Here is a 14380-nt window from a genome sequence, read left to right as displayed (position 1 = left end):
ACTGAAGCACCTTATTCTTTGACTTTTTTTTGGTCCTATTTTCTTTATTTTCTATTCACATGTTATTCATGTGAATATGTTTACATTTGCTTGGACAGTTTTGGCCATCACACTATGAGAAAGTGTCCAAAGGAAGGCAATAAAGAAGGTGAAGGCCTTGAGGGGAAGCTGTATGAGGAGTGACTGAGGGCACTTGGTCTGTTCAGCCTGGAGGAGACTGAGGGGAGACCTCACTGCAGTTACAGCTTCTTGTGAGGGGAGGAGGAGGGGCAGGCACTGATCTCTTCTCTGTGGTGACAGTGACAGGACCTGAGGAAATGGCCTGAAGTTGTGCCAGGGGAGGTTTAGGTTGGATATCAGGAAAATGCTCCTCACCCAGAGGGTGGTTGGGCACTGGAACAGGCTCCCCAGGGAAGTGGTCACAGCAGCAAGCCTGACAGAGCTCAAGAAGCGTTTGGACAGTGCTTTTGGGCACATGGTGTGACTCTTGGGGACAGTTCTATTCAGGGACAGGAGCTGAACTCAGTGAGCCTTGTGGGTCCCTTCCAACTCACCTGATTCTGTGATTCTGTGACGTTACTTTCATCACTGTAGAGCATGGCCAAGGAAGTGATAGCAGTGTTTGCCCAAACATTCTGTGAATCGTGCCATCTTGGAACTTGCAGCATCCTAGATTTAAAGCATCACACATTTCTTTTACAGGGGCAAGAATTCATTGGTTTCAACAAACTAAAGTATTTTGCTTTATTGGTGTTTTTTGGTTTAAAATATTGTGGGTTTTGTTGGGGATTTTTAATGATTTCACCAGCTATGTGTAGAGTGGAGGACCTGAAATACTTTTGCACCCCATAACAAGGTGAGACCTGCACGGCCTGGCCTGTGACACGTGAGGAACAACCACTGCATCCAGTGGAGCAGCTGTAGAAGGAAGTTTATTGCCAGTCTCTCATTCTTCCACTCCAGTCTCCTGGCTCTGTGATTGTCTACACAGACTTAGCCAGGAACATATAGGCAAGATGTTTCTTGCCATAGTGCATGAAATAGCTAAACCAGAAAATTTCATTCATCAAAGTTATATTCTTAGTGGGGGGAAAAAAGGCTGTATTGAGATGCCTCTGACTAGACACAGGTGGGTCAGATGCACAGCTAGGCAGGTGAAAGGCAGCGGAAGGACCTGCATTTCCTGAGCAGACCAAGACCCTGTCGAATTTTGAGCATAGATATTCCTATTGCCCAGGTGAATTCGGCCTGGCATCTGTCTCAATTTCTGTAACTTTTCAAAATGCTTGTTATTGTATGGGAATCTTGGATGACAAAACTGTAGGTTGTGTGCAATCTGAAAACACAAATGTGCATGTTATTTAGCTGTTTCTTGCATATCCAGACTGTTAGTACTAATTTGGGTTGGTTTGTTTGATTCTTTTCCTCCGAGTGCCTGCTACTTTGTTTCTGATGCATCTGGGAAATAAAACCAGTACTGTGAAGAAGAAAAGTAATTTCCTAAAAAGATTATCACCAGTGCCAGTTGGCAAAGGTGTGCATCATTAGATACTGCCAGTCTCAAAAATTTCTTGTAGCATGACTGGTTTGTACCATACAAGACAAGGAATCAAACATACAGGCAAAAAAGACAGTTTAGAAATCAAAATGAGAGAATTGTATTTATTGTATGTACCACCAGCATCATAACAGAAAATAATGCTGCTTCTATACTTACAAAGAAATAAAGAGTATGAAAACAGTAAAAAAAGAGGACTATAAATAATAGATATTTATATGAAATATATAATAGTAAACAAAGTGTAGGGACGCAATGGTTTCTTACATGGTTATCTACCGACTGGTATCACTGGTAATGGAAAAAAAAAACAACTACCCTGTACTTGGGAAGATTTTTTTTCCTATTCTCTGTCTAGCAATTACTAAAAGATGCAAGAAAGAATATTCTTTTTGAAGCCATAACAATCTGGTAAGAGCTTGGCTGGCATTTAAATTTTTACACTTTTGAGACCCAAATAACACTACTGGAAACTTAATAACATATTTTGAACTGTGAGTTTGCTATTGGAAAAGAAAAATATTCTTTGCATAGAAAAGTGTGTTTTCTGATATTGGTTTTCCACTTCTGAAAATAATTATGTGATATTTTGCTTTCTAGTCCAGCCCCTTGTACTGAGAAGACTGAACAGTTAAGTAATTTTTCAGAGAATTGGCTGCTTTAATTATTTGAGATTATAGTAAAGATTGTATAGTACAGAGATTATAGTAGAGATTGTATAGTAAAATACATCAGATTTGATACAGAAATATTCCTATAAATTAGCAATGCCTTTTGACCTTTTTATCTTGCACATTTTTCCTTGAAGCCCCCACATGCTGTGGTCTTGAGCATCTTGTTTGTCCAGGAGTCTTGGATTCTCTACAAGGTTACACTGCTAAATTCTTCTGGTATTTGAGGGATGGAAGAAATACTGTGTGGTGTGTGTGTGTTTGTGCTGGAGAAAGGAGGGGAGACCAATGTATCCTGACACCAAGTACTTGGCAGATTATTTCTTTTTCTCCTAAAGCTTTCTAATATGCAAGACAATTACTATTAATTATTCTTTGATTTGTTTTACTTTTGTCCTTGTAGTCTGCTAGCTTTTTAGGAGGGTTGTCACACATGCAAAGACATCCTGATTACATGAAGACCCACTCCTTGGTGTTTCTCTCATGACCAACACCCCCTTTTGGGCTGAAATGCCTGCAGTTTAGGTAGTGCCTGTAAGCAGTTTATCTTTTGAACATTTGGATAAAAACTTTGCCACCAACATTTGATTTGACAAAAAAAGGAAAACCAGTCAAGCATCACTTCCCATTAGGAAGTAAACCATTGTTTGATAGGATGGAGCACAAGATTCCCAGAAGTCATACTACAGATAGGAGTAAATCTGCACATAGGGTTACTTTTGAAAGTTAGACACTTAATGAAAAAGATACATGCTCTTTTTTTTCATTTTATAAACTAACCCTGAAGTGCAGTAGCCCATCTGCCCAGCACAGCTGCCTCATTGCTCCCTACCCGAGAGCAGGTGGGGCCTGACCAAACCACTGTGGCCAGGGTGAGCGGTGGCCATGGTGCAAGATCTGAGCTGCTGAGCTGTGCTGGGAGGGCTGGATGCACTGGGCATTTGCAAGACTAAGGAAGGAGCTGATGTTCTGGCATCGAGGAACAAAGCACACTATAAAGAGAAGTAAGAAGTCCAGAACATCTGGGAATGTTCCTACAGCTGTTAGTACCAATATTTACTATTAGGTCAGGGTTTTGGTCTTAGAGAATCAGAGTTAACACATCTATTCCTTTTTCCTGGTGTTTTTTCATGGTGTTCCTATTCAAGACCAGGACTTCTGGAATTTGATGAACAGCGGAAAAGACCATCCCTTGTGCACAGGTACAAACAGCAAGTTCTGTTTGTTTGTAGTGATGGTGCTCTTCAACTTGCAGCAAGATCTTGTCCAGATCTATTCCATACTACTATGCCTATAAATTAGACTTAGTTGATGAAAAATGTAGAAGGTGAGTGCAAGCAGCAGAAGAAACATCGTATCAGCAGAAGGCCCATGGGCAGCTTGCAGCAAGACTAAGTGGTGGTAGGATTAATCCATTGAAGTAGGGGGGCTGAACTAGGCCATGGAGCAATGCCCATCCTGGTTAGAGGTGGTCTCACTTCTGCCCAGTGGCTGCTTAAACATGGTCAGGCTTTTGTGTAAGAGCAGGGGAAGGGCACAGAGGGCACAGGATCAGGCCATGCACTGTGGAGCTGTGCAAGGAAAAATAGCAGCCTGGGACATGTGACTGCAGGAACTGCTGCATTATGGTCAAGCACATCTGGTTCTAGTGAAAATGCTGCCAAAGTCTTGCTTTTATAGATTCACCAAGTTCTAAAGGGATACCGTGAAGTTCAGAAGGGGAGTGCAGGTCTGCAGCTTTACAAGTTTACAGTAGGATTAGGGCTAAAAATAATGTCTGTGCCTAAGAGAAAAATGGGGACCAAAACATTGGGAAGAGGTGCTCTCAGCATGCAGAACTTTTTCTGTATCTGAGCATCATGTGGGAATGATAACTGATTTTAGCAAAAAAAAAAATCCTTCCATTATTGTTTTGCTATAAATACTACAGAAAAACATCATTCAAAGGGGAAGAGCATATAAAGATCAAGTAAGTAAATTTTAGAATTAAGTGGTGGCTGTTGGTAGCCTTGAAAATTGTTAGAAAAACTTTCACCTGAAGGCACAATGACTATGAAGTGCAACAAATATAAAACTGAACATGTTTTATTCATATTTGTAGAAGAATGTACACATAAACCTGCAGGAAATAAGCAATACCAGCATGTCTGACAGGTAGAGGGACAGGGCTGTGTGTGGCACAGAGGATTGCCATGGGAATTGAATGGAAGAAACCCACCCTTACTCTCACCTCTCATGTTCTGATCCACTTTTCTGTCATGTCCTTAAACAGAGACATTTTAAGCATTAGAAGTCACCCTCATCCCACTGAACTTCATAGGATTTTTTGCTGGGAATTATGTTCTAGTTACGTTGAGGGGTTGGACTTGAGCCTTGGAAAGGGAAATATAAAAATACTGCAAGCGAATAGCATAATTAGCTAATGTTTCACTATTCTGAACTCTAATTTACCAACTGTTCCCAAACATTTGATACTGATTTAATGCAAGTATCTATCTCTGCCAATTCAACCAACTTTAGTTGGATATTAAGTGTCTAGCCTTCCTCTAAGTTCTTTGCCAATGATGGAGCTGTAAATATGCTAATTTGTGCACCATGAAATCCAAAATGTTGTTCTACTGTTCCCCATCCCATCCTTTTGTTCTTGCTCAGCCCTCATTGCCTCTGCCTTCTAGACTGCAGAAAGCCACTGGTCTTTTAATGCTATTCCTAGTGGAGACCTCTTGCTTTGAGCTTAGTGTTTTCTTGAAGTTCTGCTTCTTCCTTCTCCTAACGCAACTTAATTCATTTCTCAAGGATGGGCAACAGGGAGAAAGAAACAGCAAGGTCCCACTCCTCTGTTTTTTCCAGATAAGAGTCCCAGTCCTGTCTGACAACCAAGGAGAAAAGCTCACACAGTGCTCTTGGAGAAGGTCCATGGCAGAGTTTTCCCAGAAATAGGTGAACAAAACTGTTGGGAGAGAATGTAATAAAAAAGGCCAGGAGTCTCTCAGAGACTCCTTTGGGAGGCAGTGACTGGGGAGCGGGAAGGGAGAGCTTGGTCTTCAAAATTGTAATTTCAAGCTCTTGTGGACTACAGCAGAGAATGTCCTGATTGCCTTTGAACTGGTATTCTCAGGACCAACAGACCAACATGAACACCCAAATACTACAACACTATTACTGAAATCTCTGCCTTAGCTTTTTTACTTATGTAACACAATTGAAAGTTACCTTCTTACGCATCTGGTGACTTCACATCACATAGTCACTCTCAATCAAGTTCTTATTTGCCTAGTCTAAGCAATGTATTCTCTAAATACTTAAAGAGTTTGTGGAACTTTTCCCAAAGCTCAGTTTTGCAAGTGTTAAAAACTTTTAACACTGCTCATGACAATGTGATTCCACATTCAGTGTTTAAGATGTTTAAAATAAAAGTATCCTGAACTGGAATACTCAGCATCTCTATTTTTTTTTTTTTCTTCTTTTCTTAATCCAGAAGAAATGCTTAAAGAGCTACTGTACTGGCTTTGGGATTGGTGGTCCAAGTTGCATATGAGTCAAGCAATGTGCCCTTGACACAAATAAGGTTAGTGTGCTATGTGGACCTACTGCAGGGACTCAAGTGAAAGGTCAGAAAGATGATAAAGGTGTAAAGAAAAGGAGATGACTGGAGTATCTGGCCTGTGAGAAAAAGCTGAACTGGAACTGTTCAATCTGGAGAGGATAAGGCTCAGGAAGATATCATCATCTAGCAGTACCTGATGGGAGGGTGGAAGGAGAAGGGAGCCATGCTCTTGACAGTGTAAAGGACCAGAGGCAAGAAGCACAAAGTGGAACAGAGGAGGTGTTATCTGAACATCAGGAAATGCTGTTATTGTGAGGGTAACACTAGCACAGGTTGCCCAGAGAGGCTGTAGATTCTCCTTCCCTGGAGATAAAAAAGCCATTTGGACACAGTTCTGGACAAAGTCCTAAAGAACAAGCTCTAGCTAACTCTGCTTCAGCTGGGTCACTTCCACCCTCAATTAACCTGTGAGAATAGAATGAAGCCTTTTAAATACAAGGCAGAGTTCTGCTTCTTGTCATCTTAGCTCCTGCCACCTCAGCCCAATGGGACACCGTGGTACTCCTAAATGGAAATCCACACACAGGAACTTAACATATTTCAGAACTTAACATATTTCAGAACTTAACGTATTTCAGAACTTAACCTTCAGGCTGTCAAAGGCTTTTTGTGCTACTGCAGGAAGAGCAAGATAAGAAGTAGTGAAAGGGAAAGAGAGAGTAAGCCTAGCTGCTGTCACCTGGCATTTCTAAGAGAACAAAAAATTAGTTATTACAGATACTGATTTTTTTCCAAACTGGTGTTAAGATGGCTTGTAAGACCTTAAAGTCATTTCTCTCCCTCCTCAATTCAGTGGCTAGGAAAGAGGATTCTTCTCAGCTCTCTTAATACCTTTTTCCAGCTGTCACCTTATTTGTCTTTTCAGCACTGGGCAGCTCTCAGGTCACAGTGTAAGAGCTTTGCCCCGTGTTTGCAGGAGTGATGGTTCTGCACAGTCCCTCAGCAGAGGCCTTCAGCACGAGGGGGAAGAGCTCACAGCAGCATTAAACCAAATGCTGGCTTAAAAACCTTTCTTTCAAGCTCTCAGAGAAAGTATCCATATATTTACAGGAAGTTTTATGCAGGACAGCAAAACTGTAGCCATGGTAAAGGAGTGATTAGTGGATGTCAGCCATCACCAGCTACTGTCAGGGTTACCGAGGTCATAGAGACAGGAAAGCATCTGAGCTGTTACAGGAATTAAATAAATGGGATACAAATCGTTGTTAAAGAAGGACTGCTGGGTCCTTAACAAATCCAGTGGCTACAGCAGTGCTTGGCTGAGAAAGCAAGGCTTGCAGCAATACTCTGAATGAACAGGAATAATAATGGAGGTCCTGGGATCCACACCTGAATTGAAAGAAAGAAAATCCACAAAACCCTATATTGAAAAAGCCACAAAAATCAGCAATTCAATTCAATCACCAAGATTCAAGTTAACATAAAACTATTTCTTGAGGACATAAATATTCTCCTCTTCTTGTGTAGCCAAAAAACAGCCTAGCTCTGCTATTACAAAAAGGCCTAATACAACAAACTACTGTTAAGCAATAGCACTAGGACTGCTGGTATGCTTCTCATTCCATTACCAATTATTATAGACAACATGTTACAGAGAGATCTTACAAAATTCAAATTGATTCACCTCTATGCACCAGAGGCGTCTAGGAATAACAGATAAAAACATGATTTATTACACTGTACAAACTGGATTCAGAACAAGCAAGTGCAGAATATGGTACATGATTTATTTTTTCTGTACATTACATATTGTTAAATTTCATTGACAAATCCAAAACTTCCATAATTTTTCCTTTACCTGCTTAACCCAAGCAATTTATTTTTTTTTCTACAGGATAGAATAGCTTCCTGGAGAATTTATCATCTGATTAACTTGGCAGAAGATGCTCCAGCTCAGACTGACTTTCAGTGTTTCTCATAGCCTGTCAGGTTAGAACCTCATTTGGTAGCATAGTGTTCTGCCACTGTACCAGTCTAGAAACAAGCAACTACATCCTCATTAAATTTCAATAATGTCTTCTTCTTAGAAGATGAATTAATGCAGTTGCACTTGTAGACATTCCAAACAGTATAAATGAAGGCTGTAGCTACCATCAGAAAGAATTACAGTAGCCCCAGATTGGTCTCACGAGTTCTGCAAGATGTGCTAAGATAGGTTAAATGTTTAATAAAGTCCTTAAGAAAAATAAATATTTTTGCATAATGTATGTACAAAAATTGGTTGATTTCCTTCATTCATATAGGTTCAACAGCAGATATAACTTCAGTTATATTTTACTCACTCTATTATAGCTTATAATAGATAATGCCACCTTCTTAATGATGTAGTAAGAGTCTAAGAGAATATTGGCCTGTTCTTTATAATAGTGCAAATTATATGGAGGTGTTTTGAAAACCATGGCTTATAGAAAGAAGGATTAAAAAAAAAACCCTCCTTTGGTCCCTGCAAGAGTAGTTTAATTCCTCCATGAAATTTTCAAAACTCCCCTACATAATTTTAACCAACTATTAAGGCGTCAAAAGCATGGATTTAAAGTTGAGATTAAAGTGATCTTTCTTGGACTTGAAAAGAAGTCCACTGGAGATTTCCTGACAATGAAATTTTCTTAATGTTTCTCCTTTCTTCCTCTCTGTTCTGCACAAAAGCAATATGCCAAATGAACCTCTCTGATAATCTCCTCCATTAATTTTTTTAAACCACAATAAAACATTACACTTAAATATATTGCACAAAAAGCATAACATATCCTGCCTGACTCTTCACAAAAATGGCCACAAACACAGGAGAACAGCTACTGAACATCTCAAAATTTGAAGAGATCAATGAAATGTTGAGGAGATACTGGCATGAGACAGGTGTTTGGATCGCTGGCTGTGCAGGGGTGTCCTGTATCCTGAAAAATGAAGGAGAAAAATAAGTAAGCTCTCTTTCCATATTCAGTCTTCCTTCACACCCAAATTAGGAAAAAAAAAAATACGAAACCAAAAAGCAAACAAAAAACAACAACAATCAAATCAAACCCAAGAGCAATTCACTCCTCCTCCCAGTATCAGAACCTGAGTTGGAGACCTTGAAAAAGTATCATCTTCCTTATCCATTATTTTTCAATAAGCATAATAAAAAGGCACCTGCTTGTTGAACCTCAATTATGTTTAATCAAAACCTGAAGTCATATCTTTTGCTCTAGGGGAAAATGAGTCCTTTGCTTTGAAAATGAGGGACAGCAGATACCTCCTCAAAAAACCTGAACAGTGTTTGAATTCCCAATCTTTGCACCTTGCTACATTTTGCCCCTTATTTTTCTTTTGTCTTTCACTCCTAGCTTTTCCCCAAGTGAAATGGAAGCATTGTCTTAAAAGAGAAAATGGCACCTAGGCAAGGTAGGAATAGAGAAGTTAGACTGGTGGAAAGACTTTGTCATTACAAATTCACTAAGCCTGCAGTGCTTTCTTTCCTCTTACAGAATTTTGACCTCAGCAGAACTGTCTCATTAAAGATTCAAATTCCTCTTTGAGCAAAAAGTTCTGTTTTTCATCTTATTAAAGCCCCCTAAATGAGGGAAAAGCAGAGGTGCAATGAGAAGAAATTGCCAGACAGTTCAATGGACATGTTAAACAACTTGCCAGTGCTGTAAGGCCCAGAAGTGTTCAAGGCTTTAAGGAGTTTCTGTCCAATGCTGGTGAACACACCATATGAGGCAAGAAAACTAGATAAATACATGACAAATAGATCACAGACTACTATGGTCTTCACTGCTTTTGTTCCCATAGGAAGTGAAGTTACATGCAATCAAGTTAATAAAAGGAAAGAATCTCCAAGTGATTTTTTTTCCCTCACAGCATATTCCCACCCAAAGTCTTGGCAGCACCAAAGTGCACCAGGTGAAACACATTCTAAATACTGCTCAGCTTTTCCAGTGAAAATTGTTACTTGATAGATTCATTCTGTGGTTTTCCATTAAGTCCATGGAGGACTACAAGAATATATCAGGTGGGATTCCCTCCTCTTCCTCCCACTCTTTTTAATAATTTCTTTAACATCACCCAGGCAACAGTTGTTAGATTCATGACACAGAGGGAAAGAAAAATACCCACATAAAATAGAAACCCAGGTAGAACTGCCTATTGGGGGAATCTGCATATGAGAAAGAACAGATGACCAAAACCAGAAGTGTTACACTTAACACCGTCATCTTGAGATGACATCTGCAAGGAAGAGCTGCACCACATCAGAAAACACTCTTAAAGGCAGTTGCTAATGAACTATTATCTCCTCTACCCATTGCCATGTCAATGTCATGTCATTACTTTCCTAGTTTCCAGGAAAAACCACCATCAGAATTATAATTCTGGGAAACAAGGTAGGGTTCATCCTCTTTTAGTACTTATGTGTACTCCTGAATATTTTAGACTGAGTTTGTAACACCGTGCTTTCTCTGTACATCATCATCAAAACACCTTTGAAAGTTCTACACAGTTGGGAATTACAGGTACAATAAAAATCTCAGAGATCCGTTATTGGTGTTTTTATTTATTGAAAACCACGTAAGTTTTACAGTGAAAACAGTGATGAGGACTGAAAAGAAGAATCACAACTTTCTTGTAATTATGAGTATTCCTCATTTCAAGAGAAATACATTTTCATTGGAATTACATTTAATAAAGTGTTAAAATAATTTGATTTCAATGTTTCAAAGCTAAAGCAGACTTATTTCAAAGTAAGAAGAGAATTCCCCAGGAAAAGCGTTTACTGGCAAATGTAGTTGTTTTCCTCAAAATTTAGCATAGCTAGATATTAAGAAGCTCTGTATAAGTATTTTCATCATTTCTTCATTCAGAAGACAACAATATAATTGCTTCCCTTGACTTTCCCAAGTCACATGCAGCCTGTTTTGGGGAATTAATTTTCAGAGAAATTCTCCATAAAAATTAAATATGACTACTGCATTCCAAGTGCAATAAAATCAATTTTGGTACCTTTGCATGAAAGTTATCTGAGGTTCATGTTACTCTTCAGATTTAAGTATTGAATTAAATACATCAGGGAATGCTGAAAACAGTTTATAACAACACTGAGCGCAGAGAAACCTATTTCTTAGCAAAATCTGTCTGATCTCACTGACACCTATGCTCATTAGAAATTGATTTATGGCTCCTAGTTTAAATGGCATTAAGAAGGATTATGGCAATAAGAAAATATGAAATAATATAATAAAATATATTATAATAAAATATGTATTGTATATTATATATATTATTTATAATAATGTTATATATAATATGATAAAAGACAAAATGATGAAAAGCTGAGATGGGATGTCATCACTATCTTCATCTAAAAGGGAACAAGAAACAAACTATTCCTGCCACTAAACTGATGTGCAGAAACAAAAATCAAAACAAATAGCATCAGACGATTAGAAAGAAACACATTATTCACTTTGACATTATGGAACAATCAGCAATGAAAACAGGTGAGACACAGGAAATACCTGGAGTAACAAAGCAAGGTGGTAGTCCTTTGAGATCGTGAAGAAGGAAGCAGGAAGGAGAGCCATAAGGTAAAAGAAGCAGAGTTAAGGTTTATTTAAGAAAAGGTTCATAAGCCATTTAGAAAAAGTCTTTTATTCTTGTGGCGAATCACAAGCAGCTTTGTGAGAACCAAAATCGGCACAAGTCGCAAGAAGACTAAAACCAAGTGCTATGTGAAGTGATTACACTGTTTTCATAAAGCCCTGGAAACTGGAAAAAGAAAAGGCATTTCAGCTTCTGTGGCCATGTCTGAGGTAACTGAAAAGTGCTACTCAGTAAGCTATGGAAAATAAAACAACCTGCCACAATTGCAATGGTGCCTAGTGGAACAGAAGAAATAGTATACATGAAAGCACTCACAGAGGCATCAGACAGTAATTAGTCATTACTTTTGCACTACTGAAATTATGTGGTTTTATCAGTTTCATCATGGACAAATCCTTTAGCAAGAAGTCATTTTGAAAACAGATGTTCAATAAGAAAATTTTCTTACAACTCCCTCCTAACATGTAAGAGTAGAAAAGTCACTGTCCTTCCTAGAAAGAACTTAGGAGACTCCTGTGTGCTATATATAAATTTCTTAGGTTACAGATTTTAGACAAGTACAGGAATACAAATGCCTCTTCCTAAAAACTCCTAAAGGCTTGTTAAAAAGTAACACTATGTTACTTTTATGTTACTACACTATAGTACCACTATGAGTATTACACCATACTGAAAAAGTGAAAAGTCATTCCCCTGCTTCAACAGTTCAATAGATTATTCAATTCAGCAGCCATCAGTCCCTTCTTCTGCAAGGCCTTCTTTGAAAAGAACACAAAACAGAGAGCTCCAAGAATTTCCTGTGTGTAGCCCTCTCACATTGTCAGCAATTACATTATATTATCAATTTCATAAATTGCTGAAAATTCTTCTCATCTCTAGCAAGGCATGTGCTTTTGGGCTATTTCAGATCCTTGTGGCTTTGGTTCTTAGAAACTCCTAACTCTCAGGATGCTTACTCCAAACTACAATTTACTTGCATCAAGGACGTCCCTTAGTGTAAACAGTTTCCCTAAGCAGTCTCATGCTTATGCACCACTTCTCTGTCTCCAAAACCAATTTATATAGAGAGCAGTCACGTTCCTTTTCAGCTTTAACACAGCTGGGTTAAGAGAAATTAATTAATCATTCCTAGTCTTCTTCATGCCCTGATCACTTTAGCACATTTTTCTTTGATTTGTTTTTCTTTGTTCTTTAATGAAACAAGAAAAATAAAAATAGATGCCTTATGAAGAAGCGTTCAGATTCTGCCTGAAGTTCTTCTGAATGACCTTGGAAACAAAAGTTGCCCGACATCTAAATCATACCATTAAAACAAGAAACAAATTTTTTACATATTATCAGCTATCTAAAGAATACAGTGCTTCCATTTGTTTCAAGATTCAAACACTTGCTACTTTTCCTCTGTAAAGTGACTGTGATTTCTCTTTTAAAATTAGGATTTGGTGATAGTGTTTTTGTTAGTTTTTTGCTTTGTTTATTTTGGGGTTTTCTTGCTATGCATTACAGATATAATTGTATGTCAGGCACTAAATATACATATTTAGTTTAACAATCCTTCTAATCAAGCATGATACCAAAGCTTGAATAAATTGCCAAAGCCTGAAAAAAGTTCTGATTAAGGAATATTTTCACCTAGCACAGGATTTTTCTAGAATTAAAAAAGTACCTCCTGTCCCTTTGCCCCTCACCCCTGCTTTACTTCTCACCTCCCTTTAGCAAGCTTGGGAAAGAATATAGACACAAGAGTCTGGGAAAAAAAAAACCCACACTATTTTTTTTCCCCATATAGCTGAGTGACCAGCCTACTTGACCCACATTGCCCTGTAAAAAGAGGGATGGTATTTCAGATGAACAATTAACTTGTCCCTGTCAATAAGGATTCCAATTATGCATAAATCAATTAATTTAAAAATCTATTTCAGCCTGATCATCATTTATTTTAAGACAGAGACAAGGCTTAGATGCCAAGACTAGAGAACGAATACTGCAGTGTAGGCTCACAGCATGATCAGGAGTCCAGCCTCCTGCTCAAAGCAGGCTAAGTTGGGAGATCAGACCGGGTTTGTTCGAGCTTTATTCAGTCAGTTCTTGATCACACCCAAGGCTGAAACTGCATCAGCTCTATTGTCAAACTGTACCCTTGCTTGGCTGTCCTTGTAGCAGGCACTTACGTCCCCCTGAAACAGTCTTCTCCAGCACTCCCCACAGGGCAAGTCCTCCAGTCTCCCTGATTATATGACCCTCACCTGAACTTCATCTGCTTTATCAGTATCTTCCTTGTGCTGGGGGTCTCTCTGGCTGCAGTATCCCAGATGGTCTAATGAGTGCTGCATGAAAAGGGATAATGGCTTTCCTCAGCCTGCTGACTGTGCTCCTGTTAAAACAGCCAATCCCCAACACCTGCTCCAGCACATTTGTGCAGATGCACACAATCAATCCATAACTGCATTGTCACTTTAAAGTCTGCCCAAATCTCTAGGATGAGGCAGTCAGCACTGGAATGGTGGTCTAGGAGGTACTTCTCATCAATGCAAAGTACTTTTAGAACTTCCTGTGCTGTGTTTTAAAGAATTTAAAAGTCCAAAACGAGCCCTATTATTCCAGCAGGAGATTGGATCAGGTGTCTTGTCACCTTGACTACTATAATCTACTGCTGGAATACTACTGCAATCTGCACAGGTTCAACTGCCTCTTAGTGTCACACCATCTCCCACGTTAAACATGTAATTCCAAACACATTTAAAGTAATTCCTAATATTAGAGACTTGTACTTTCAATTATATTGAGATCAAAATGAGAGAAATGTATTCTAGAAAGCATTAACTCTACACAGCGAAGGCAGACAACCCAGAGAAATGTGATACCACAAACGCCCATCTAAATGCATCTGTGCCTACCTTAGAAGTTTCCCCTTTCAAAGCGAGTCTTTACCCTACATATTGAGCTACATACTAAAGACTTATTCCA

The 14380-nt window shown here is 38.9% G+C and overlaps 1 protein-coding gene across 8 annotated transcripts in view; it reads right to left on the bottom strand.

The window, feature by feature from the left end:
- Positions 1–7486: 7486 nt before the first annotated feature.
- FBXO25 (F-box protein 25) overlaps positions 7487–14380 on the bottom strand; it is a 31075-nt gene continuing 24181 nt past the window's right edge. For 4 of the 8 annotated variants that reach the window (XM_058835890.1, XM_058835894.1, XM_058835893.1 and 1 more), the window contains one exon: positions 7487–8730. In XM_058835890.1, the coding sequence (XP_058691873.1) occupies positions 8641–8730 (90 nt within the window). In that variant the 3' untranslated portion in view covers positions 7487–8640. The other 4 variants (XM_058835895.1, XM_058835889.1, XM_058835892.1 and 1 more) reach the window with 2 other exon arrangements.

This window comes from Poecile atricapillus, chromosome 3, assembly GCF_030490865.1.
Source record: "Poecile atricapillus isolate bPoeAtr1 chromosome 3, bPoeAtr1.hap1, whole genome shotgun sequence".
In the NCBI taxonomy this organism is placed as follows: Eukaryota; Metazoa; Chordata; class Aves; order Passeriformes; family Paridae; genus Poecile; species Poecile atricapillus.
Note: the sequence above shows the minus strand (reverse complement) of the source record. Positions and strands in the feature narration are given on the sequence as shown.